The sequence below is a fragment of the Archocentrus centrarchus genome, chromosome 1 (assembly GCF_007364275.1).
Source record: "Archocentrus centrarchus isolate MPI-CPG fArcCen1 chromosome 1, fArcCen1, whole genome shotgun sequence".
NCBI classification, from domain to species: Eukaryota; Metazoa; Chordata; class Actinopteri; order Cichliformes; family Cichlidae; genus Archocentrus; species Archocentrus centrarchus.
This window is the reverse complement of record NC_044346.1, coordinates 7,898,438-7,926,269: the sequence shown is the minus strand read 5'-3', so window position 1 is coordinate 7,926,269 and position 27,832 is coordinate 7,898,438. Positions and strand designations below refer to the sequence as shown.

Genomic DNA, 27,832 nt, shown 5'->3' with positions numbered 1-27,832 from the left:
CTTTGTGTTGGTCTTTCACATTAAATTCCAGTGAAATATATTTATGTTTGTGGTTGTAATGTGACAAAATATGGAAAAGTTCAAGGAGTATGAATACTTTTGCAAGCCACTGTAGATAGATAGATCACTTTATTAATCCCAGAGGGAAATTGACATATTGCAGTAGCTCAAGGTACAGACTGCAAATTATGTCCTCAAAGGTAAAACCTTCAACAATCGCTGAGTGTGACTGCAGTCAAAGTCAGACTGCAGCTGTTTGCAGAAAGGTTGCCTCTTATTAGGCGACCTGTGCAATTGCCTTGTGATCAAAAATGGTCACGAGTGTGCCACACAGTCAAGGTCGGTGCATCCATTTAGTCACCATAAGCTGCAATCAGTCACACAACGTGAAAAAAATTCAATACAATCACCAGGCAGAGACTGATTTTTTTATTTTTATTTTTTGTTGTGCTGTGCTATTTTCACTCATGTGAGTGCGTCATGAGCTTGCTTACTCGGCTAACGTTATCTCAGGATGTGGTGCATGACATGCGCCCTTTTGTTCAGTAATCCGATAGTATTTTAATTTATTTGATAAAATATCAATATTTGGTATCCCAATATCGATACAATATCAGCATGCAAAATATCACGATACTATGTTGTATTATGCTGTATATGCTGTATTAATCACCCCCATCCCTAGTAGCTATGCACAAACCTTCTTGCACAGACCACAGAAGAGTTTTTTTTTTTTTTAAATTGGAGGACGGTTTGTTGTGTTTAAGCAAAAATGTTTAATATTGTCAATATGATTTTAAAAAATACAAATTCAGCAAAGTAACATAAATTATGAATACTAATACGATTATGAATACTAATAACAGTTTATTTTTGTTTTGTTTTTTGGTGATTACATACTTAAATAAAGCATATATAATTAAACCACTTAACATTATGAAATATAGATGCAATGTAAAATCCTGATGATTTTTGGTATTAATAGTTTTATAGAGTGCTGCATACCGGGGAGATGTGATTAATAATTTCATCAGCGTTAATAACCTCCGCGTCTCTGACGGTGAAAGTCGGAGCAGCGCGGGCTTTTTTGCATCCTCGTGAGTGTCTTCGGGTTGCCGGGGCGACCGAAGGGGTCACGTGACAGAGAGCTTGCTGGTCGCGGCGCCGCCGCCGCCGCTGCTGTACTGTCTGTGTGTATGTGTGTGTGTCTGCAGCCCTTCACACGGTTTGGTCGACCAGTACACACAGCGGAGCTTGTCGTCTGGAGAGACGCAAACAGAGACAGGTAGCTTAGTCCGGGTATGAAACATGGAGCTCTCGGCGGTGGGAGATCGCGTTTTCGCCGCGGAAGCCATACTTAAACGCCGCGTCCGTAAGGTGAGCAACAGCCGCCACCGTCCCGCGTGTTTTGACTGCGTGCAGATGTTGGTCGTGGGCAGCGCGGCGCGGCACTGCTCCAGTCCATAGGCTCGGGGCTGTCATCTAGCGCCTATGCAATGCTGCGGAGGCCTTGTGGCTGGCGTATGCCTTTACTTTACTAGCCTGAGCTAGCTGAAAGCTAAGCAGCGATCAGTCATGGCTCGTATATTCAGGCAGAGACGGGGCAATAAAAACAGCGACACAAAGAAGGGGCTAGCTGAAAAGACACGCCAGCCCCGTTGATGGTATGTGGACTGTGCTATGAAATGGAGAGGCCTGGTTTCCTTGCCAGCTAATAGTAGCTAAAGCTATACGGTCACAGTCAGCAGTTTATAGCCCGTGGAAGAAATGTATGTAGCACCCACATTAAGGCTCTTTGACTTCGTTACTTTCTTTTTTCTGCACGGTGTGAAAAGTGGTTGCAGAAGTCCTTATATGCTGCTGATGAGAAAGGAGCCTTCAGCCACAGCTGATGGAGGACTTTTGATAGTTTTCAGTGTATTATCAGTGTTTGCCCCCTGGAAGAGACCCTATGCAATGTGGCATACTGTCTCCTGTAGCGGCCGGTATACACAGTTAACCAGCGGGCCCACCATCCCTCCAGTTACTTCTGAATTCCCTGCTAGAAGTTTTTAGCTGCATCACTCGCTGTGAAATACTCGCATTACATGAACAAACTTAGATTTCAGATAAACTTGTCATTCGCATTGTATTATCAAGAAATGGAAATTTGATTCCCAAGTGACCCTGGTATTAAAAATGTAATTAGCCATGATCAGTCACATCCATCTGAAAATAAGTGAAGTAATCCTCAGCTGCTACTTTACTAACGTGGACGGACTGAAATGTGTTACAGTGCATTAACTGCATTGCAAACTTGGTGTTGCTTTGCATTAGCAGCATGTGGGATTTTGTTTCTGTGTTGGTGTAAAGGGCAGAAAATCCCATTTGTAGTTCAGACATAACATTTCTTGTGCTGAAAATGTGTTGTGGGTGTGTGTGTGTGTTTATTTTTTTTTAAGTCTGCTCTCATGTGAGTTGTTTCGCTAATCTTCCATATGTCGTCTTCTTACAGGGAAGGCTTGAATACCTGGTGAAATGGAAAGGATGGGCAATGAAGTGAGTGCATTTTTTAAAAAAATTTGGTTTTATCTACTGAAAATTTATATTAACTGTAATTTGGTGCAAAATTAATGTGTGTGTGTGTGGGTTTTCTTCATGTTGCTGCATTTTTGTTCAGGCACAGCACTTGGGAGCCGGAGGAGAACATCCTGGATGACAGACTGATTTTGGGGTTTGAACAAAAGTGAGTCAAGCTGCTTCATTGGGAGGCCTGCATGCACTTAGAGTAATCCGAGTCTTCTTTTTTTTTTTTTTTTGCGCATGTTTACATTGTGTGCTAAGGGTAAAACTTTGGCTCCACTCTTCAAAAAATTAAAAGCCTGTCGGTTCAGCTCCCTTCCTTCATTTACCTCTTTTTCATATGCTCTTGTTTTAAATTATTTCCAGTGTATCTTCCTCTAAGTGCTTGTGTTTACTCACTCTTTCACCCCCTCTTTCATGTCTTTATATTCCTCCTCCTCCTCTTTGCTGCCTGACTGTAAAAAGTCCATCTACGCCAAACTTCATTTTGTCTGTAGGCAAGCTCCTCAAAAGACTGGTGCTTCTCACAGAAATGTTTACAGTAAACTTAAAGGATCAGAACACTTTCAGTGGTCCCCCCAAAGACCCCCAAAATGACTGAAATGATGATTTTGCTGTATGACATTCCTCTCCTCACTGCCTCTTGCTTTTCCTGTCCTACTCCATCACTGCCCATGTTGAAAATAAGAGCAAAAAATAAATCTTAAAAAAAAGGAAGCCTAACTGTGTTCAAGCACAGCTTCAGAGATGCTCTTTGTACACGGTTGCTCTCCTTTCACACACACCTACGGCTTTCATGTCTGTCATCTCTTTCGAGTCATCATATTCGCTCTCATTGTGTCGTTCTTTTTTAGTGTGTCTTTGTGTTTGTGGTCCGTGCTGTTCTAACTGTCACTTCTTTTTACAGAGAGCGGGAAAGAGAATTGCATGGGCCAAAGAAAAGGGGACCAAAACCCAAGAACTTTGTTACAAAGGTACTGTTTTTGGAGTTTGTTTTGATGTTCCTCCGCAGGGATTAGCTGCTGCATCTAAAATCATAATTAAAAGTTTTACAGGTGGCTGCTTTTCACGTCGGAAAATACAAATTGCCTAAAAGGCTGAAATAATCCACATTAAATTATGCAACTTTGATGCAATCTGTACCTTTGTTGGGTTTGCATCACCCTGCAACAAACAAAGTGGAACATTCTGTTCGTGGTTTCTGCTGTTAAAGCTGAAAAAGCTTAACTCTCCTGAACTTCAAACACTGTTTGAAGTTTATTTAAATTTGCATTCTGTGCGTGTCTTGTCTTTGGCAAATGACATACAAAGAAGTGTGAGCTGCAGGGACACATTTGGACACATTTCAGCCGAGGCACACTGCAGGCAGTTAGGTGTTAAAAAACAGCAACCTTTGGCCACAGAAAAGTGCTTTAAGAAGCTTTAAAAGCATTGGCTACAATATCTAATGTACCATGTTATGTAAGCCAGACAATCTGTGGAGCTATACAGGTTTTCGGGCATCATTTATATAGCAACAATAACTAGATAATAACAGAGTAGACACTTTTGATTGAAGTGACATTCAGCATTGAACTTTAGGATGTTTGGTGCAACTAAATGTAGTCAACCTGTCCTTGTAAGCACAGATTTTTATTAGTTTAAGATCAAAGGACCCTATTAAAACTAACTAGTTTAATATAGGCTAAAATTTCTGGAAAGTGTCCACTTTTTAAGCATTAGTTACAGCACAGCCATCCAAAAAGCATTTTAATGACTAGTATAAATCATTTTAACTCCAGTGTTCCCAAAAAGACTTGCTTGAATGGGTGCCCATGTTTAGACAGGCATCAACTCCACCCTGTAGAACTGTAGCTAGAATGAGCTCGAGCAGAAAGAGAACTAGTTCACATACTGCTCCACTGAGCTCGCCCAGGCTGCAGAGCACAACAAGTTCAATAAAAGTGGCAGTGCAAATAATAAAGCTCACTTAGTTTCTTAAATGTATTTTTGTCCCCAGGGTCGTGGTCATAAAGGGGAGACCAGCGGGCGAGCCTCAAACAGCCGTCAGACCACTTCGCGCCCCACTTCGTCCACTTCCAGTCGGGCAGCTTCCTCCTCCTCCTCCTCTGCCTCACCTCATCATATACCATCGTCCTCCAGCTCAACTGTCGCACCTTCTCCTAAACTCAACTCACTTGCAGCCACCCACAAACTGAAGAAAGACATTCACCGTTGCCACCGAATGTCCCGGCGCCCTCTGCCTCGCACTGACCCCATGGCGACCACCTTCTCCACTCCTGGTGGCTTCCCCTCCCGCATGCATGTCTCCCCCTTCTCTGAAACCGTCCGCATCCTTAACCGTAGGGTGAAACCCCGAGAAGTCAAGAGAGGTCGAATCATCCTCAATCTGAAGGTCATTGACAAAGCGGGTAGGGGTGGCACAGCTGCAGGGAGTAGGAATATTTCAGCAGGACGTCAAAACATCCCATCCCGCAATCGCATCATTGGGAAGAAGGGAGAAGCCCCATATAGACCTTTCCAGCCTCCTCTGAAGATGCTGGGGTTTCCGATGTACGGGAAGCCATTTGGGCTGCAGTGTGGAGGAGCTGTGCCTTTTCACTCCCACCCAGGTTCATGTTCCAGCACAGGAGCTAGGGACAGCCGCACCACCTCTTCTCAGTACCAGTCACCACCTTCTCCTTCCAGCTCCAGTGGGTCTGAAGGAAAATCCCCCACCAATGCTACATCTGCCCAGTCTCAGCCTGCCACTGGGGCCTCACCTTCTAGCAAGGATCCCAAGTCCAGTAAACCTCACGCAGAGACCCAGAAGAGCCAGAGCACCAAGCCCTCCACCCCTGCCCCGTCCTTGGATGCAAACCAGGCTGCATCATCATCACCCTTCCTCCCCGCCTCTCCCTCTTCTTCAGTGGAAGATGAAGAAGACGAGGGTGCCCCGGACCGTACGGTGCCGACAGAGGAAGGCAGGAAAAATCTTCGCCAACGCAGGGCTAAACATCAGTTGCCCATCACGCTTCCCGCTACCACTCCAGGGGACCAAATCTCTGCCCCTGCTGAACCCCAGAGGGTGCCTGCTGAAGGAGACCCCGACTGGCACCCTGAAATGGCGCCGAGCTGCAAAGATGTCGTGGTCACGGATGTGACCACCAACCTTGTCACCGTCACCATAAAAGAGTTCCCCTCCCCTGCCTCCTGCCCTGCTTCGCCTTCTGCCAGCCCCGAAAATGCCTCTTCCCCTGCTCCTGTCACCGCCCCTGATGATGCCTCCCCAGCGAAGCCATAAGAGGACAGACATTATGAAGTTGATTGCCATAGATGAAAGAAAAAATGCCATGCCAGTCTTGCCACTTCAGCCCTCTTCTACCTTTACCTTAAAGGGTATGTCCATAGTTGTGTAATGATTAATGAAATATAACCTGACACCGCCCAGCCATTGAATAGTTAAAAAAAAGGAGCATATTTTTTTTAGAAGAATTGTATAAATTTGAGATGGGGGAGCTAATACGCCCTTCTTGTCATTTCAATTGCCATATTTTGTCCACTTGCACAGCACTGACTCTTTGACTGGGATGGAAATGGTGTTAATTCTCTTTCACCTGCTTCAGACATGCTGAGTTTAGCTTGTTTGGTACAGTGTAATATTGTCCTAAAAGTGGAGCCTTTGCCCATTTGGTGTGCAGGTTGAACTTTTAGAAAGCATACCGAGTCTGTGTGGAAGAAACCTAATATTTAGATGTAGGCTCTGCTCTGGAGGCTGTTGTCAGCAGCCTGCAGTCTCATTGGAAGTTCAACTCATTGATGATACCTGATTTGAACTTAACACAGTTGGACTCTCAGATATTGCATCAATACAGCGAGGTAAATGCATTTGACTGCATCAGAAAAACAACCTATTCTATGTATTGTCAGTTTTTCAAGGCCTTTTCCTCTTGCTCTCTTGAATGCACATGCATATACATACATTATGAGTATTTATATGCACGCACAACCGTAAAGGCTGCAAAAGAATATATGAAAAAAAAGTAATTTTTTTTTAAGTTATTGCTGCTCTTGCAGTCTCTCCTTACTTGCCTTGTTTTTGCTCAGACCCCACCACCACTTTGACTCTGTAACGTCCACCAAGACCGTAAACTGGACCGCAGTTCATTTTGACAGTTCTCCTTTATGCCATAATCGCAACAACTTCTCAAACTTATCTACTAGGTCTAGAAGGTCCATGAGCTGAACACAGTTCAGACTGAAGCCGTCAACAAAAATGCAGCTAAAAATAGAAGTTGACTCTATGGCAGGTGTTTTAAGTCTGTGGAACGTGAATCCAGGCAGCTGTGGCTTGTTCAATGTAGCGACTGTTAAGTTTATTTATCTTCCACTTTGACAGGTAAAGCTGTTTCCCATGCTTTCTTCCTGTGGATGTTGCCAGTTTTTCCTTAATGCTTTAGAACTGTTCTTTATTAGATTGTGCTCTAGTAGTAGTGTCAGTAGAAGTGCTTTATTCAGGCTACCCATAGGGCTAGTGCAGGAACTGGAGGACATGCATGTGTCTTTTCCACTGGTGCAGAGCTGGTGCATAGCTACTTCCAACTTGGGTGCCTTATGAGAACAATTCCACAGATTCATAACCGGACATTATATTAGGGTTATGTAGCAAAGACTGAGGTAATTTATATGGGAAGAAGAATCTCTATCCTGGGGCGCCAAGGTGGCGGTGCAGGCGGCCCGGGTTCACGTCTGATCTGTGGCCATTTACTGCATGTCTTCCCCCATCTCTCTCTCTTCCTCCGCTTTCCTGTCTCTCTCCACTGCAACCTATCCAATAAAGACACAAAAAGGCCAAAACAATATATATATTTTTTAATTTAATGTCTAGGCTGCATTTGTGAATCACCGGTGTATTTCTTGTGGTAGTCACTTCAGGAGACAACAGTGGTTCCAACTTTTGGGGCTGTCAGTTTTGTGAAGCTGGTAATGCCAGCTTTTTAGAACCAGCACCAATATTTTTGCAGTGGAAATGCGTTAAACTGGTTTTAGATGGGGCACCTGCACTACTTTAGTGGAAAAGCGTTAATCTGGGCCTACATCCATCAGGCTGTAGTCTTCAGTGATGAGTAGTAAGATGGCTTTGTTTTTTGCTCCTGTTTTACCAACATTTGTTTTGCTTTGGTCTCTGCGAGCGAGGCCCAACATGTCTTTAAAGTCCTGCTTTAGACTCAGATTTTTAACTTAATGTCCTTACTTCAGATTACATGATGCTCTTGAACACATACAGAGGAACCATGAGGAATATGACCAAGGATACCTTCATGTTCCAGTCCAAACCAAAACATCCTGTGTTGTTGCTGGTCTCTGTAAGGATGTCGCCTCATGACAAATCACTGTTTGACAGGCTGATGTCAGTTAGGCCCCGTTGACACCGTTTCAAAATGAAAACGGCACAGTTTTGATGTGTTTCGGCCTCCCGTTTACACGAGAACAGAGTGAAAATGATACTTTTTGGAAACAGGCTCCAGAGTGGAGCATTTCTGAAACGCTCTGTCTCTGTGTAAGCAGACAAAAACGATGCTTTTTGGAATCTGGGGCACTCACACATTCACACTATGGTTGATGGGGGCACTTGCACATGTGCACAATTTTCCAGTTCCTATAGCCACACCGGCAACTTGTGGCCTGGCAATAGGAACTGCAGCGTTTTTGCATTTCCTTCTGTGTGTAAACGCGTCACTTTTCGGAAGTGACAACGGCAAAACGACACTGTTTACACTGGAAACGTGTAAACAGGGCTGTAGTCACTCAGTGAAATGATGGTCAATCAAATGCTTCATTTTTACTAAGTGAACCAGCTTTGTTTGTTTCCTGCCTTGTTGCTTTTGCCTGTTCATGAAGGATAAAATCTGTGGCCTGCTGTTTAATGACTGGAGAGGATGTCGGCAGAGTTGTCTTCCTCTTTTCGGACACATTAGAGAGGCTGGCTGTCAGTATGATCACAGTGCAGTTAGATAGTGGGTCAGGGAGTTTGGTGGTTAGAGAACCTGCTTGATCTCTAAAGCTTTGATCCAACACCCTTGTGGCCCTGACTGTAAACCTTTTGTCGGGTACATTAACCAGAGGTTGTTTGCAGCTAAATCCCTTAAGCTTAACAGTGATCAAAGTTCCTGATCTTATCTTCACAAGCATCAGAAGTACTTTAAAGAAACCTTTACAGAGCCCTTTACACACACACACACACTCTTTTTCTTTCCTGCTGTTTCGAGACCTTCCCAGACCTCGGCTCTTACTCTGCTCTATCTACAGTATGTGTTATAATATTAAAAGCTTCCGCATGTGTTGCCTTAGAGCTCACTGTCAGCTGCACTTTGGGCAACTTTGACCTCACCCCACTTTGGCTCTTGTCAAACAGAACAGCTGAAAACGTCTTTAAATCACGACTCTAGCTCGGTGACTTTAAGGGTTGCATTGTTGCAGAGTGTAATAACATTTTAACAGTTTTCTGTGGTCTTCTTTTCCAGAACGTTCCCGTCATATACTGAATGGTTCTAGGTGTTGTCAGTGCTGTTTCAGTACTCTCTCATAGGTTACACATGGAAGGATTTATTCCAAAGTGACACATCCATTACACGAAGAAAAGGAGAAAAATGGTCAATAACTCAAATTTAAATTGATGTATTTTTTAATAATGGTAGTACTTAAATCCTTATTTGACACAGTAAAAACAGAGTGCTCATATATTTTCTAGAATTATTTTCTTCTCAAATGGATATATTGTAATTTGGAATAGATTTTTTCATCTACTCTATCTCTAATATCTTTAAGTGGTGGATAGAAGTGACTCTTGCAGTTGGTAGATTTGTAAGGTATTAGACTGCTAAGCAATGCTTCTTTTTTTCTTTTTTCTTTTTTTTTGTTTTCTCATACGGGGTTGCACAACTCAACTTAGTAGCCTGTCTTTCAACCAAATAGGGCTGTTGATTTTTATCGTTTCAGTTTTGTAAAGCTTGTTTTCCCCTCTTTGTTTTGCATTTCTAAGTGCTAGATTAATTTGGCACTAATTAGAAGAAAAAGAAGGATCCTTGTTTAAATGAATGGATAAAGATGCTTAACGAAATGAAAACAAGCATTATTTTGTTGTTTGTACTGTACTTAAATACTTTTTTGAAATATGCATAATATTGTCAATGTGATGCTGTTTATTTGAATGCCATTTTTTTCTTTTTTTTTTTTTTTTTTAGTAGTCCAATATGGGTTTGGTCAGAAGGACGACTCCGGCTGATTTTATGTGTCAAGACTGCAGTTTTGTCCGGTTTTCTGCTAATATGAATTATGTACATTGTATTGATGCTAAAGACGAGGAGTTGGAGGATAATGACATTGTAATGTATCTGAACTTCTGAAGCATGTTTTACAAACCCTTATTGTACAGATTATGTATTCAGTGTCATGTTACCTGTTATTGTTGTTGCTTTCTGTGTGTTTCTCGTACAAAGCTTTTAATTAAAAGCTCTCTAAAAAGCCTCATTTTCCTTTTTCAGCTGTTGCCATATTTCAGTGTTTTAACATAAGAAGCAGGAAAAGCTTAGGTTCCTAAATTCAATGTCAACACTTAATTCCAGATGTTTCATCTGTTTAATTTGTCGTGGGATAGTAAAGGAACAGACCTCACCTTTCCATGAAGCTGTTTGTTAGTTGTCCAATTACTTTTGGGCTACAGTCATGGAAGAACGTTTCCACTGGAGTCTGCAGTCCACTGAGGAACTAAGTGCACCTTTATTGTTTTCATAGGAATTATGAGGGTATGTTAGCAGCCATATGCTGCTAATCAAATCACAGTGTGTGAGCACCTCTATAAAAGCAGAGGTTTTGGCAGTTTGCTGGTCTGGAGCATTGAGGTGTGTTTGACACAATTGTGTTCTAGCAAATTCAGCCCAGGCTCAGACCGTGCAATCCTCTGAGAAGATGCAAAACTCCCAAGAGCTCCATCTCAGACTCTACAGGTGTCGGCATGTTAAATATTAAAATTCATGGTGGCACAATTAGATCAGACAAACCAGGAGGAAACCCTTTAGGTTTGCTAAGTTACATCTGAACAAACCACAAGACTTCTGGAATAATGTCGTTTGGACAGACGAGCTCAAAGTGGAGATGTTTGGCTTTGATGCACAGCGCCACATTTTGCAAAAGCCAGACAGCATATCACCTCAAACACCACACACCAACTGTCAAACGTGGTGGTGGTGGTGGGGTGGTTTTGCAGCCACAGGACCCTTGGCACCTTGCAGTCATGAACTCCTTTGTATTCCAAAGTATTCTGGAGTCAAGTGTGAGGCTGTCTGACACCTGAAGCTTGGTCAAAACTGAGTGATGCAACAGGACAATGATTACAGCAGCAAATCTACAACACAATGTCTGAAAAGGAAAAGAATCATTAACGAATGTGTGCAAAACTCTATGAACTAAAGCAACATTGTAGAGAAGAGTGGGCTAAAATTCCTCCACAGTGATGTGAGACTCATGAAGTCTGTCTGAAACTGATTACTTCAAGTTATCACGGCTAGAGGTTGTTCTACAAGCCACTGAATCATGTGGCATACTTTTTCACAGGACTGCAGAGAGTGTCCTGTATGCATAAAAACTCTTATTAATACTCTTTTTTAAAAATACTTTTTAAACAATGAATGCAGTTTTTTAACCCAGCTGAGAATCTGCACTTTAGTTGCAGCTGCATTGTTTGTTGTATGCACCACTACAGTGGTGTACAAAGACAAAACTACAAAAATTGTGTCATTGTCCAAACGCACATGCACCTAACTGCATCAGACAAGAGATGGAGAGGAAAATGTTTGAATACCAGAACTGAAAGTCAGGCAATGCCTCTGAATTTGTCACCCTGTTCACCCCATTTGTCACATCTATTCATATTCATATGGAGCTGGCTGTTAAAGGAGTGTACAGGGACCATTTATGAAGTGCAACACCAGAAAAACATGATACATTTGGACATATTCATAATAACTTGCTTTCATAGTGTCACAGATATCACAGCCAGATGCACAGTGACCAGTGGTGTTAGTCCAGGTTGGAAGACGAATTTGTTGTGTGGGCTTCATAATATGATTGGAAATTGTTGGTGTTCTAATAACATGTCCTATCTGTTATTGATCCAAGGAGGTCAAATATGTATTTCTTAATGTCTTAACCATGAAAAGTGAAGCAACATTGTTTCTTCAGTTAAAAAAGGCAATTTTTCCAAGTTTGTTTTTTAGCTCTTTTGTCATGCAAGTTTGTTTTTTTTTGTAAATCTGCCACTTTTACCTCGTAAATTTGCTACTTTCTTATTGTAAATGCTTCACTCAGTAGTGATGAATTTACAGTAAGAAGAATTAAAGAGTTAGTTTCATTACCAAAATGGGCAAATATTAAAAATTCATGTAGTAGTAGTACTCATATTTATTTTTAGCTCGGATGTTTAATTTGCTGCTGGGTAGAAAAATTCTGTGCAGTTACTCGTGGAATACTGCAGTAACACTCCTGCACGATGCCTGTATAGAGTTCACAAACACTGATGAGCTCTTGCTCCTATATTCCTGAAATTACTAATAATAATCCTCCTTGAGCCATCAAGACAAGAAGACAAATGTCACCCAAGCTCAATTGCCACATAGTCCACTGTGAGGCGCTGTTGAGCTGCTCTTTTTTCTTCAAGAGTAATGGAGCAGCAGCGTCTGTGTTTTCAGATGGATTGTAAGGGCTGGGGTCATATTGAGGTCATCACGCCTGGGTATTCATCTCTCTGTGTTTTGATGTGGAGATGAATACTTACATCGAGTTCAAAGAGCTTTATTCTTTTCCACAGGCAGCATTTCATTTTATTCTTCTACTGTTCAGACTGTTGGATGTATAACAGAAAGACAGATGTAGTCTCCTTTCACTCTTTCCCGTGCTGTCTTTGGTTCTTTTCTCCCTGGCTTGATACCACAGAGCTTACTGTATCAACTGGAACTAAAACAGTTCCAGTGTTTGATACGAGTGGCCCACAGAGCGTGTGTGCGAGTGTGTGTGTAGCCTATGCATGTGCGTTTGTGAGTGCAATATGAGTCACCTCTAGAGATTAAGCCACAATCTGGGTTACCGGTCATTGCCCTGAAGCCAGTCTAAATTCTGATGGTTGCAGATATTCATTCTTAATTTCAGCCAATATTTTCATGCATTCTCTTGTTCCTTAAGAGTTTGACTTGAGAGTAGAAACTAACACGGCTGTTGGACTGTTCCTCGTAGACATTTAAATATTCGTTTTAAACTGTATGTGTCCTTGTAAAAGAATTAATAAAAGTGGATCTTTGCTCTGCAAATATTCCAGCCTGTTCACAGCAGAAACCCGTGTCAAGTTGATCGCAGTGTTCCATCCTGAATTACAGGATCCTAACAAGGTTAAGCTGCATAGAGGAAAAAAAAAAAAAAAACACTCTCAAACACAAGCCCTGCGAAATCAGAAAGTGACACCTCACCTCCTGTATTATAGAGCAATCATACAAGGAGAAGAGGCAGAGATGCCTTTGTGTGCACCAGCCTCTGTGGACTAAAATGAAAACAGTTGGAGGACATGTTGTGTTTTACATTGACTTTTTAACCATATACAGATGGCAGCGCTGGTTTCAGGTAGCTGGCCCATCATTTTACATTGAACAGGTTGCCTTGAAATTTTGTATAAAGGGTGAATTCTTATGAGTGCCACCAGATGGTCAAATTTTTCACTTATTCACAGATACAAACAAAAATCTGCACCTTGCGATGATAAATCTGACCCGAGGCCTCCCTGGATTTACAGCTGCAGTTTTGAATTTTGCTTGCTGCCTGAAGTGGTGTTGACAATCGAGACAACAGACACAGGGTGGAGCTGGAAATGTTTGGCTGCCACAACCACAGATCTGGTTTAATATTATACAGGGTCTATTCATCTGTTAGCCATGTAAAAATGTTGTTTAGTGCAACTTTAACCTTGTGTGGTGGGAACTGTGTTTTTGGCTTCTATGAATCTAGTCAGTGCACAGCTGCTCACTGCCTGAATGTTATTGAATGCCTGGAGAAAGACTTAGCACACATGGGGCCACTTGTACTAAGTCTTTCTCCGGGCATCAATTAAACCCTTAAAAACTCACATCAATATTATCTTAAAAAAAAAATCCATGCCTTAAAATAGCCTCGGTTTAACTCCACACCTTTGCTTAATTTACTATGCACAGCTATACAAATATGCAGATGCCTCCACAGGAGAGTGGAGGCACTCACATGCAGCCTGCCTCCACTCTCCTGCCGGCTCCTGGGGTGAAGGAAGACACAGAACTGGTCCACACTGCCCAAGTGATTCTTTTGTTAAGTGGGTGAGGAAAGGCTTAATTTGGTCTGGAACAGAGAGAGGGCGCTGCTCCTGTGGGTCGAGGAGGAGAAAACGTCACCAGTACATCGAGAAATCCACTGTGACTGGAGCACATCTGATGAAGCCTAAGCGCTAACTGTTAAAGCTGATCAAAACTGTCACTGAATCGAGATCTCCAGACTTCCTCGAGCAGCCTGAGGCTTACATTAACAACCGGGAGAGAAATATCTATTGCAAAATGTGGTACAGACATCCAAAGGCCCCTCACAATTCATTATAAATGGTGCCATGACCAAGTCCCTGGACCTATTTAATATTCCCATCAACCTGACTTTTTGTTTAATGCTAATAAAATCATACTCTCCTGCTAAACTATCACAGTGAATATAGTAAACTTTGCTGTAGTAGCAAGATAATAATCCCAGGGTGTCAAAAACTGCTGTTCTGTCAGAAGCTGCTGGTGTTGCAGAGATGCACGCCTCGCTACTGCCATAAACCTGGTGATTGTTGATGCTTACACTGGACACACACTGTAAACCCAGATTTTGATTCCACTTAAAAATACTGAGTTCATATTACTTAAAATTACCTGGAATGTGAACATTACTTGTTAATGCTGAGTAGACTGTACTTTTTTATGGTCTATCTTAGTGTAATCATGTGTTTGAGTTCAAACAATTTAATATCATCAAGTTTTGCACCTGCTAAAGATCTAGTTTATACGAGTTTAAACAGACTGAGCTCATGAGCAGCAGCATGGTGGCATGATGGTTAGCACTGCTGCGTCACAGGTAGAATACTGTCTAGAAGGTCTGGGTTCAAGTCCACCTTGGTCCCGGCCTCTTGCTGCGTGGAGTTTGAAATAGCAGATATTTGGTCCTTTTGTTTGGTTTTTATTTACAACTCTCTCTCGTATAGTTTTTTATTGTTCCATGGACAAATGTTATTTGTAAATGTTAATGTATGAGTTTTATCATGTTTATTTACCAAATTTAAACAGACACAGTTCAACACTGTAAAAAAATATTTGTGTTACTGGGCAGCACGGTGGTGTGGTGTTTAGCACTGCGGCCTCACAGCTAGAATAGCTATCTGATAGTTTGGGTTCAATTCCACCTTAGCCTGGCACTCTTGCTGTGTGGAGTTTGCATGTTCTCCCTGTGTCTGTGTGGGTTTCCTCCCACAATCTGAAGACATGCAGTTACTGGGGTTAGGTTAATTGGTCTCTCTAAATTGCCCACAGGTGTGAATGGTTGTCTCCCTCTCTCTGTGTTAGCCCTGCAACAGGCTGGTGACCCTGCATCTTACTGCCTCGTCAGCTGGGATAGGCTCCAGCCCCCACCACCCCCACACGACCATGAAAAGGATAGGGGGATTGACTAATCAAAAGCCATTTTATTTTTTCATGAACTATAAAAGATAGGTTTGGTCAATTAGAACATACAATTTAGTTCAATTGGTAATGGAGTAGTGCTTACTTAACAGGCTGAGTTAAATAAATGGGTGGTGATTGCTTAAACTAAGTATCTTCAGTTACTGAAACTCTGTTATTAGTACATTCAACTTAGATCTTTCATTCCATTCCAAAATGTCTCGAGTACACTGAACATAGTCCCCTGCTGTTTCATTACTTAAAGAATTTAAGGCAATGATTTACCTTGTTTTTTTTTTTAAGTAGATTCAACTTATCCGGGTTTACAGTGCATATATGTGGTGTTGGCACTATTTGACCCCCTTGAAATGCAAACATGGTAGTCCAGGTTTCAACCTCATTCATGGTCCATCTACAGTCCAAACATACGCCTGATCTGAACTGGACTGAATCAGTGAAACCATAATAAGCTGCCAAATGTTTGCATTTCTATCAGTGTAAAGAAGTACAAGGGCATTCTGAAATTTAACATTTAATAAACCATCTGTTTTCAAAAGAGGTGACGAACAGTCTGAGCTGGCTTAAGAAAAACAAGTGCACTTCCAACAATATGTCTCAGTTTTTCAACATTCAGCCAGTCTGCTGCCACTGTGAAGAAACGCTACTGTCGTTAATCAAAGGGAGACGTGAGCGCAGGCTGTGAAAATGTGTGTGATTCGGACCTCGCAGCGCAGTGCCTCCTGTTGCAAAATACTGTGAAAAGCAAAAAAACTTCTGCCTCATTCTCAGTTGATGTCGCTGCAGTGAAACAGAGAACATTCATGCTACACAACATTTTTTTTATTTGGACTGATTTACAAAGCAGACTTTATAAAAGTATTTCCTCCATCCAGTGAAGAGTATTTGTTGAACGGAGCCACAGAGGACAGAGGGTCATGGTTGGATCATTCCTGTCGGCGTTAATGATGCGTTAGTCGGGACTGCCTCTTGAGGAAAACATGTTCTTCCTCCTACTCAGTGCAAAAACCCTGGTGTTAAAAGGTCCCGCATCTTTATTTTTCTTTCTTCTTCTGTTCCGCAGTATCCTGTCTTTCCTCTGCTGCGGCTGCTGCTTGTCTATATGAGATGTTTTCCATCAGATGTATAAATATATTCATGCTGTACATATTGTTGGCCAAGCAAAGTACACTTTGCATCCCTTATCAATCTAGTTTGGATTGTTTACATATTTTTTAATGTTAAGTTTCAAGAATGACAACTTTGTGTCTAGGTTTTTTTTTTTTTTTAATTTTTCTTTCTGTTATTACAAAATCACATCAAGCCACTCCAAAAAACAGGATATGCGCTCAGGCAATGCAATCACGCGTTGATCCATCATCGCCTTGTTTGCTCGCCTTGCTGCTGCGGGAGGTTCGCCTAGGCTCTGACCCGCGCATGCCCACAGCCTCGCTCCTCCTCTCCCAGCGATCCCCATAGTAACGTACGGAGGAGAGCAGCTTAGCAACACGGAGGCAGGAGAGGGAGCATCTCTGCTCCAGACAGCGCGGTGCCGTCAATATTAGGTACACACAGAGGGTGGCAAGGAGACAACAGCAGCGCCCCTGGCAAACAGCCCTGAATCTACCGCACCTACAGTAAGTGTCACAATTTACCTTAAAGATTCAACTACTTTATTTGACGTGTCCGGCCCAGGCTTTAACTAGATCGTGATTATATTTAGATAGGCTTCCTACATGCTGCTGTACTGCTCTCTGCCTATTTCAGCCTCCGGAACCTAGACAAGTCATTTTTCAGGCTTTTATCTGAACTCCAGGGCCTGATCTACATCACTGATCTTCACGGTCATAATGAAGTTCGCGGTGGTGCTTGTGGGAGCTGGCACCCTGGCCTTTCTCGGCGCGGTCATCTGCATCATCGCCAGTGTTTATCCCCGCAAACGCGCCGCTCTTCTCAGCGATAATAGCACCTTGACATCGGAGTCGCTGCTCCAGCCCCTGGAACCGGGATCGGTGGCCCACGCCGGACCGCTGGGCGCGCTGCATGGCGCAGAGTCGTACGATGGTGGAAACGGGCTCGGCGGCATTGGCGTGGAAGTTCCCACTCTCAACGAGCTTAACCTTGGGGAGGAGACGGGTGGAGGGTCAGCGAAACAGTTCAGCTTCAGCCGACTGATCTGCACTCCTGTACCGATCGGAGAGTGCAAGACCAAAGATCTGAGGCAGCGTAGGGACCAGCAGCAGCGGCAGCAGCAGGCGGATGATCCGCTCTACGGGACCGGAGATGAAGATCTCCGGACCACCGCGGAGGAACTCCGGCAGATGGTCCTGCAGCAGAACGACCAGATCCTCATGGATCAGAGGACAATTCGGGAGCTGACCGGAAAGCTAAGTGAGTGTGAGAGCGGTCTGGAGGACGAGCGGAGCGTCCCGGAGCGGAGCATCGGGGTCTGGAGTGGTAACCGCCGCGTCATGGCCGGGGATGATGTGACCTCATCTGCCGCGGCACAGCTGCAGACGGCGCGGGCTGTGGAGGAGCTGGCTCGGGCCATTATGGAGCTGAAGGATCGCATCGAGAAACTTGAGGTAAACAGAAATACTGAACGCAGGCTTCTTGCTGTTTAACCTCCTGTCTGAGTTTTGTTTGACAGCAGCAGATTTGGAAAGCCATCAAAAATGATGCATTAGTAGATGAGTCAGTGTTGTCCAGTTTTAATTAGGCTCATTCAACAGTTATCCTAATTTTAGGTTAATAGTTTTAGGACTCTGATTGAAGTAAATCCCCTTAGAATTTACATAAGATTCGGATCAGGAGTGCCACTGTTCTGCTGTATGCAGTCATGAGGGCAGAGAGAGAGGTTCTCTGAACCTGAAGCGCGGCCTCTGCGTTCATCACAGCTTCTCTGGTCTCTATCCAGCTTTTTATTCTCCCCTTCCTCTTTTATCTTCAACTCCTCTCTCCTCTGACAAGTAACTCGTGACACAGATGCTCCTGATCTCTTGCGCATGCTCCCCATAGACCCATGGGAAATCTGTCCACCTGCTGGCCCTCACACCCCTCCGCATCCCCCACCACGCTGCCTCATGCCCTGTACCACCGCATCCCACAGCAGGATAGAGACATAAATAAAACATGAAGTGAGCCGGACAGGAAGGGGGGAGGTGGAGTAGGGGGGTCAGATTCTATGATGGAGACACACACCCACACGCAAACACTGCTGCATCACTGCCAGTGCTCTCCAAGCACAGGCAGTTACAAGGTTGTCTCTGTCAGTGAGAATTTATATCCTGGACGTCCAGATCTAGTCCTGCCTCAGCAACTCTCTTGATATTATATATCGCCCTCGCAGCTGTCTCATCCTCACTAACAGCTCTCTCTGGCTCTTTACTGCTTCACCAACACCATCTTTTTTCAGCTTGTGCTCCGCACAGGCTACTAATACTGCCAGTGCTGGGCTGCAACAACAGCTCTTGCTATGGTGCTGCCTTATCATTTATGCCCCATCCCTGCAGTTTCATTTCAATTTGAAATCACCTCTATATCGAACATGAATGGTAGTCATATTTAGAGACAATAAAGACAGAAATGGGCTCTACTCATGGCCTTTATGTTAAATCGCTTCATGTATTTTTCACAAATATCCACACAGTGAGTAGGAACCGCATTTTCCACCTTTAATCAACATACTGACACCGGCTCTCATAATAAATATTTAATTAATATTTATTGACATTGCTCAAGGCATCTCGACTCCTAACATCAGCACAAATAAGGAGCATTAAAAAATTAAAGTGATCAATATGATTACTGGTCATCGACATCTGGACAGCACGCTCTCCTCTACGCTCCTCTGAGAAGGACACAGCCCACCGTGTCCTTGTGTTTATCATTTAATCTTGAGACAGGAAGGCGCTGCACGCTTGGGTGTAATCCAAGTATTTAATTATAAAGTGAAGATTCAGATCTTGTGATATAGATCAGGGCAGATGTCTGGGAATGGAGAACTAAAGGATTACATCATATTAAGCATAAGTGGAAAAATCAGCTCTTAAATTCCAAATTCACTGGATACAATCATAAATCAGTGCAGAAAGCTGTGAAGAAATGAGGTAAGTTATATTTTATGTAGTCTAGACAGGATTTATTTAGTGTTATCTGACTGTCTTTCAATGCTGGAAATTCAATACAGTTTCTCAATAAGGTAAAAACTACATAAAGACTTTATATATATAAAAATAAGTAATAAATCATCTAAAATACAGTAAAATGCCATGTAAGAACACACACACACACACAAACACACACACACACACTAGAGGTATGTTATTATATGGAAAAAATTTAATCAATTACAATTACTAAAAACTTCAGTTACCAATAAAAATGTTGATGACTACAAATGAGTTACATCTAAATGTACTATTTTTGGTACAAAGCCTACATATAGAAAATATGTTTTGGCTGTTTAGGAATGCCTTTCTTTTTATTTTTTATTTTTGGGGATATTTCCAGACATCATGGGTCAACAAAGCCATGAGTGCAACACCATCTAAATGGATTACAGGAGATGTGTATAAGTCTAGACAGGCTCTATTCAGCGTGACTGTATTTGCCGGTCTTTCAGTGCTGGGAATTCAGCAGTAATTTCTTTCTGACATTGAAAAAAAAGGCTCTAACATTAACATTCAGACTGAACCTTGTTTAGCAGCTTTGAAAGTGCTGGCAGGCTCAAAGTTAAAGCAGAAAAAAAATATTTTAAAGAAATGTCTAAAACCTGACTGATACTGTATAAGGTTGATACAGATATTTGGTCATTTAAAAATCCAATATACTGGCCGATATTTTTCCTTTCAGATATGTTAAACATAAACAGATTTCCCTAATATTTGTAGTGTGGAGTTATTTATGAGTCCTTGCAAAGATAATATGACAGTGCAGTTTAAACAGAATCAGTTTTTTATTGTCAAAAGTCGGGTATTACCTGTGTACGCTCTGCCAGATGCTGCTCGGATCAGCTGGTTGTGTTGCTAGCAGGGAAGCTGCAGAGTGACCTCTGGTGGACAAACTATACAATAACAAAACAAATCAAATTCTCCCACATCTTTACTTTTTTTGTTCTCATTTATCATCTGTTATTGACCAATCTACTGGCTCGGTGACATATTGATCGGGCTGCATTCATCAAAAAAATAGCACCTGAAAGGAGGAGCACCTGGCTGAGTGGGTTTTAAAAAACATGCTAGGCTAATGGTACAAAAGAGCTCATTAATTGCAGGAGTTTAACTTCCTGGTTAAGTAAAGGCTTAAATAAATAAATAATCCGCCATCTTATAGTACAAGACGTGTAACTGCAGTCTATCTGTGGGCTGAGAGACTCACTGGTGTGGCAGCAAAATGTATTCCTCCATTATTATTCATTGTATTATATTATTAACACATCATTTAGTGTGCACGTGCCCAGTTTCACATGTAGATACATACAGGTGACATGTCCTTAATGGCTCATTCCGGGCCAAAGTAAAGTTCCTATTATTGTCATTATTATTATTTATATAATATCATTATATACATCAATTATTTCTTAACTCTCGTTAGAATTATAGTATTACCCAGCTCGCCCCTAGTGAAACATCTTTGTCCTTGTTGTGGCTCTGCTGTTATTAAATTAGTTCTAATTCTCTGCCATGTTCTGTCTGTCTCTCTCTGTCTGACCAGCTTAGTATCAACACCAGCGCAGGCTTAATGCTTCTCATTTCCATTCCTCAGGCGGAGATAGGCCCTGCTGCCCTGAACCTCACCGACACATCTGTGGGCGCAAGTAGCGGCAGCAGCGGCGTCAGCAGCAGCAGCCCAGCTGTTAACAGCGGCAAGGCTCCAGCTCCACCCACCGGCAGCGCTTCCTCCCCATCCGCAGGTGCTGCCCCAGGGGGCCGCCGTCCTGCTTCCCCGGGCCCCTCTGTCTCGAGGCCTCCCGCTAAGGGTTCCCCCGGGCGTGGGAAGAGCACCTGGAGGGTGGAGGACCTAGAAGGCGAGCTGGAGAGGAAGATAAAGATGCTAGAGAAGGAGAGACAGGCCATGAGGAAGGAGACACAGGGCCAGCATGAGAAGATCAACAAGGGCATCGACACTGTCAGCCATCGCGTCACTGAGCTGGAACACAGTGAGTGGGGAGGGGGGGTGGAATAAAGACGTAACAGTGCTGGCTAAATAAATGAAGGAAGGGATGGATTAACTGATGTAAAAGAGGAGTAAGACAAGGGCAACATCGACTCGGCGTACATGAGAGCAATGCAAAAGAAGGCTGAAATGAAAGTTTAACGAGCACTGCGGGTGAACTGGGTCACCGCAGCGGCGGAGACTGTGCTGTAGATTAAAATGAGATGATTAATGAGTGCTTAAGGGTGGGAAAATGTCAAAGAGAACTGGGAGTTAAAATAAAAACGGTACATGCAAAAATAAACGAAGCGGAGAATAATTTATCTCATCTGCTTCTTTTACCTGTTTTTAACTTTATAACACCATCCTCGCAGGGATTTATATGAACGATTCTTATTTTATGTTTGGCAGAAATGAGCTTTGGATGTGTTTTAATGGGCTTTATTTCTAGATCTTCCATGCAGAAAGAAGGTTAGGGCAGGTGAAAACTACAGGAAAAAGAAGTATGAGATGTTTGATAATGGGAGAAGTGGAAGCTCAGAGGTGAGGCTGATGTTAGCAAGGTGCAAAGAGGAAGGTTAATAAGAAAAAGCAAGGATTTTTCTTCCAACCCCTCTGACCGTCTCTACATCTTTTCTGCTTTAAGAGCTGCAGTGTGGCCTCGAGTTAGAGAGGGTGATCATTAACTGTAATGCTTGAGCTCTTGCGAGGCACTCTGAGTGCAAACTAGCAGGGACAAGTGAGAACAGAAGCACCGGCGTCCTTGTATAAATTGGCTGTTAATGCATCATCTCTCCTCATTTTCTCTCTGGGTCTCCGTCGCACCATCTAACTTTTCATCTTTATCTTCTTTCTGTGTGTCTCCAAAGCACTGACAGAGCCGCCGTTCCCTGATGGCTTTGTCATCTCCTTCCCCATGCGCACCAACTACATGTACGGCCTGGTGAGAAAAGAGATTACTGAGATGTATGCCTTCACTGCCTGCCTATGGCTCAAAGCCAAAGAAGGTGGCATCGGGACCCCCTTCTCCTACTCTGTGCCGGGGCAGCCCAATGAGCTGGTGCTGTTACAGGGAGTCCACAACCCTGTGGAGCTGCTTATTAACGACAAGGTATGACGGTTTCACAGACCTACAGTACGCTTTGTCTCTTGTACTGTAGCTGTGCTCGTATCTGGAGGGTGGGACTTCAAATCAAAACATATTACGTGCAAAATTAATGGTTCTTCTTGGGAAAGGCATTAATATCTCATAACCTTTGGGTTTCCTTGTAATTACTCAAGCAAAATAGCCTGCAAGGAAGCTAATTATGATATGTCACAGAACAGTACAGTACAGTATAGCTGATGGCTTAGTGTGATTAAAGGGAGTGATGTAAGTGTGTTTATTGTAACGGACTTATGGAATTTTACACGAGTGATGGAAAACCTGAAAATGTCACAGCTGTTTTTTGTTGTTTGAGTCAGCAGCATGTGAAACAACACCTATATTAAGTTTGGGTTTTGGTTCTCTGGAGTCTAAGGTGTGCACTCGTGTTGATCCCACTTTTACCATCGATCACTGAAAAAAAACAAACACTCCAAACACGTATTCCCCCCGCCGCAGAACACAGAAAACTAAAACAGACGCTGCAATTCAACAGCACATTAAAAATTTAAAAGTATAAGCAAGACAGGAAAAAAGAGAAGAAAAAAGGGGCATAAAAATCAGACATTTCTTTTATCACAGCCATAATTCAACAGCAAATTGCAACAATACTTTGTATCTGATTGTTGTTTGTCCAAAATTAAAGCCTCAATGAAAATGGTGCTGTGTGTAAGAGAAGGCCGTGCCCTCTGTTTGTGTTTTTCACATTTGTAGTGGAGGGATCCACAGCAAACATGCATTATTACAGTACATCAGGGCTTTCCTTTACTGTTGCTCACGCCCATAGTTCCCATGGCAGTATGCAGTGTAGTGGAGGTTTACCATGATGAATGGTGTTCCAATCACAGTGCCAGCTCAGTGTACCGAAGCTTGGCAGAGCTGAAAACAGTTATTTTGTAAAGGCGGGTCTAACTGCAGCCACCGTGTTCTCTGACCTGCAGGTGGCGCAGCTGCCGCTGTCCCTGCCACAGGATGAGTGGCAGCACATCTGTGTCAGCTGGACCCTCAGGGATGGGGTTTGGAAAGCCTACCAGGGTGGGAAGATGAAGGGCAGAGGCGAGGGACTGGCGGCCTGGCACCCAATCAAACCCGGGGGAGTCCTCATTCTGGGACAGGAACAGGTGAGATGGATGGATGATTCATGGATGGATGATTCATGGATGGATGATTCACAGAAAAACAAAGAGAAACCAGGAGAGCTATTTTAAGGAACCACCATTAGCTTTTCACACATGAACAGGCAGAAACCTAATGTTGTTTCTCCTCACACTTGGCTGCTTCTCTCCTTCATTAGCGAGACAACTGCATTACCAAACCGTTATGAAATGTGACATTATCCCTCCTCCCTGGTGTCAAAAGTACATCTCAAAGCTCTTTGTGCAGCCCATTGTCCTTGCATAAAGGACAAAAAAAAGAAAAAAATCTGAGTGCTGGGAGTCCAATTCAGCAAGATGACAGACTGATGGAGCACGACTTTAATTTAATGGATAGTTTTGAGAGGGAGCAAGTATTTTATTAATCTCCCCCGAGGCTAGCTGATGGATTGCTGCTGGGTGAGATGTGTTGACTTGATTCTATGGAGAAAATCTCTGGACACAAAAGGGGAACAAATGCTTTTAATCTTATTTAGGAAAAATGATCAAAATAGAATCTTTTTTGTGCAGCATAAACTTTATCTTAGTTCAGTACCTTCGTTGGTTACCTGCTCTCATATTTAAAGCATACAGTTTTGGTTTCTGCATACTGCTGATATTTATCCAAACAAGTAGTGATCATTACTTACTTGGTGTTAATGAAAAACTTTATTAAGTCCACCGCTGCAAAACAAAATTGCTATATCTGTTTACAATAATTTGTTTTGTTTGTTTTTTTTTACCACAATTGCAGCAGTGCATTCCTACCATAAATGTAATAATGTTTAAATGGCTGGCATTGCTATAAAGCCTCCTGTCTCCATCCACTGTGCTGTTTCTTCTACCCAAGGACACACTGGGGGGGCGTTTTGATGCCTCCCAGGCCCTGGTCGGAGAGCTCTCCCAATTCAACCTGTGGGACCGGGTGCTGAAGCCAGCTGAGGTGGCGGCCGTGGCTGACTGCAGCTCCTCGGCGCTGGGCAACATCGCGCCCTGGACCGACCATGATGTAGATGTCTATGGTGGAGCCACCAAGGAGTCCCTGGACCCGTGCCACGCTGCCCAGAGATCCAACCCCTCTGGCCCCAAACAGTGAAGAATGACTGGGAGAGGTCAGCCGAGGGAAGTCATGTTTGAAAGCTCAAATTTAGGAGCCTAAAGGCTTTTTTTCAAATTGAAGAGTTCAGTATATTTGCTCGTTGGGGGTTGGTAAGCTTACCGGCGGACTATTAAATTGTAAAGAGTGGTGTATCTGTTCTGTTCTTTGTGTTGGTGTCCACGCTCATGTGTTTACTTCTGCAGTGAGATACAGTGAGTTTAGTCACACAATCACCTTAGCGAAGGCTGCATGGGTTGATCGACCTCTGGCATGAAAGGTTTAAACAGAGACTCTGCATTACAGAGTTGAATCTGCAGTTTGGATCATAATCTGTAGGGCAGAAAGTTTCAGTGCAGTTACGGGATGAACCTTTAAAGATGCCATATCTGAGGGTTTCTTCATTTTACAACACAGTGGCACAAAATTCTGTCTTTTCTCATCTCGTGTCCAGCTGGTTGTGTTAAATGCTACAACTGATTTCTGACATGCTCTAGTGGTAATATCTATTTTATTACTCAATGGGGAAATGAGTTTGATCCATTTTTAACTGTATATGATCCTGTTGAGTAATGTCTGTGTGCTTTTAGGTTTTCTATATAGCATACCATGATTTGGTAAACCAGTGGACTTATAAATGTATAATGTGTAATGTACTCTGCTGATGTCGCTCTGTATCAGTCTGCCCCCCCGTGCACCCCACAGCCCAGCAAAGTCAAGTTGCAGCATTTTTTTCTGTTTGCAGCTCAGACAACACAGCGCTCTCAGCCGACCTCTGAAATAAAAACTCTAAGCACCACTCAGACACTGGTATTACGATATAACTGTGGTATCACTGAATGTAAATCAGATGAAATGTTTTTTTTTTTGGTGTGTGAAAATGACGGTGTTTGTATTCCCAGACTGCCCCACTACACGCAGATGTCTTTTCTTTCTTTTTGTAAATCCTCACAGAGCGAGGGGGAGGGTACGAGGAGGATTCATTCCATGATGGCCGTTTTGTACTTAACAGCTGTCTCTGTGCAGAAAAACAGTCTGAAAACAATTAGTTTTGCCAGCTCAATCTGCCGCCACCGGGTGACAATTAACTCAAGCTACCGTCACCCTTTGAGTGACCCAAAGAGCTGCAAGACAAATACATTTAGATTACAGCGTTGGTTTGCCTTAATCTGGCGACATTTGTGTTGATAATTACAGTATACGCCATAGGCTTATATATATATTGCCCTGAATTACTTTTCTTGGTTTTCAGCACATGTTGCTGCAAAGTCGATTATATGTGACCCCCCCCCCCCCCCCCCCCCCCCCCCCCCCTTTTTTTTTTTTTTTTTTAAATAATTCAAAATCCCATTAAACTGTGATGCTCTGTTCCCCGTTTTAAAGATCAGGCTCTCTCATGCTTTCGCTGGGATCTGTAAACCACATGACCATATTCCTCTGATGTTTGGCATTTGATTTGTATCTTTGATAGTCAGCTCAAGAGTGATGGGCTTAATGGCCTGCCTGGAGCTGAGTTGAAATCCGCAGTGGACATCACAGGAAACAGAGGGAAGAGCAAGCCAGATGCACTGTGAGGGCTGAGAGTTTGATTTTCACTTTGGCCATATTACACTAAAAATGTATCCAGTCAACACTGTGCAGCAAAATGAACTGTGGTTAAGACACACTCAGTGCTTCTGTTCACTTATTACCTCAATCCATCTTTCCCACTTACAATTTGACACCTTGTTGTAAAGTGCCTGCCAGGGCTCTCATGCCCACAAAATGGTCAGATGTTGTTTTTTTTAATGTTTTCTTTTTTGTCGTCTTTCTTCTGTTTCTCTCTCTCTCTCTCTCTCTTGTTTTTTGGTTGTTGATGGCTGTGACAGTGTTGCGCTTGTCCTTATCTGCATCTTCATGGATCTTCTTTGGTATTGTGAAATAGGTGGATTAAAAACTAATAAAGTGGTTATGACAACACTTCTGGAGTTGTAGTTTTTAAAGTGACGTTAAAAAGAAAAATGGCGCGGGATGTGTGTTAGGGCTGAGTGGCAGATTACTTTGGCAGATTTCTTTAGACCTGTCAAGCCATCTGGATTACATCTCAACTAAGCAACTGCATTCTGCCTGCAAGACACACACACACACACACTCATATATACGCACGCTCAGAAAAGCATTTAATCTCATTTTGTTGCGGTCAGACTGGATTAACAGCATATTTGCTGTCAGATGGCACGTGTGTGTGAGTGTGCGTTTTACGTGGAGGCTGTGTTCAGCGAAGGTGCTCCGCAGAAAGCCTCATCGCTCGTGTAGACATAATAGATTACTCACAAATTTAACGAAGATCATGTTGAATCGTGACAGCTCATCTGCCCACACGCCACATTTCTTGGCGTTTGGTTCATCTTAACTGTCAGCTCGAGTCTAACCTCCTACTGCACAACACTTCGTTAACATTATTTATCTCACTTCAGCTTGGTTTCTTCTAACTTCCTCAAAGTCCAACCTTCACAGTCTGGTGGCCAGCAATTTGTGTTTACACCCTCTGAATCTCTAAAGCTGCTTTAAAAGCAGCACGAAATGTAAATCAGCTGATTTTCTCATACAAAGTTTCTTTTATCTTTTTTTGAAAGAGGATTGTTTGGTTAAAGGAATTCCCTCGAGGCTGTCAGTGTGTTTGTTGCCAAAGGGGAAAAAAAAAAAAGAAATATGTATGAGCTGTTTTCCAAGAAGATATTAATAATCTATGGGATGCAGGAAAGAAAGCTTTAGAGAAAAACTGATTTCTGTTGCTCTAGATTGAAATATCAGCGACCATTGTGTGGGTCACAGTGCTGTTTTCGTGCAGACCCGATGGCAATAGTGGAGCCTTGAAGGTGACCTTTGTGGCTGCAAATGGGACGGCCTAAGGTATCTTTAAGTAGTCCTACAACAATATAGTATAAAAGATGGATGGAGCCACCGTGACCACCCACTGGTTTATGAAGTCCGGTTCTGAAGCCTTGAGGTTAGCGTCACTATCTTA

The 27,832-nt window shown here is 42.9% G+C and overlaps 1 protein-coding gene across 1 annotated transcript; it reads left to right on the top strand.

Annotated features, from left to right (window-relative positions):
* The first annotated feature begins 1,147 nt into the window (after nt 1–1,147).
* LOC115778602 (uncharacterized) lies at nt 1,148–26,113 on the top strand. Its single transcript, XM_030726779.1, has 10 exons — nt 1,148–1,377; nt 2,495–2,538; nt 2,660–2,725; nt 3,470–3,536; nt 4,562–5,842; nt 17,120–17,881; nt 21,063–21,456; nt 22,322–22,563; nt 23,538–23,717; nt 24,580–26,113. Exons 1-10 carry the CDS (start codon nt 1,309–1,311, stop codon nt 24,823–24,825), a joined length of 3,351 nt encoding a protein of 1,116 aa, XP_030582639.1. The 5' UTR covers nt 1,148–1,308; the 3' UTR covers nt 24,826–26,113.
* Nucleotides 26,114–27,832: the final 1,719 nt, after the last annotated feature.

Bases quoted from the DNA above. Each gene is read 5' to 3' on its own strand.
- LOC115778602 (XM_030726779.1), top strand. From the start codon at position 1,309: ATGGAGCTCTCGGCGGTGGGAGATCGCGTTTTCGCCGCGGAAGCCATA. The intron at 21,457-22,321 runs GTGAGTGGGGAG...GTGTCTCCAAAG, and splicing joins CGTCACTGAGCTGGAACACA to CACTGACAGAGCCGCCGTTC. The intron at 23,718-24,579 runs GTGAGATGGATG...CTTCTACCCAAG, and splicing joins TCATTCTGGGACAGGAACAG to GACACACTGGGGGGGCGTTT.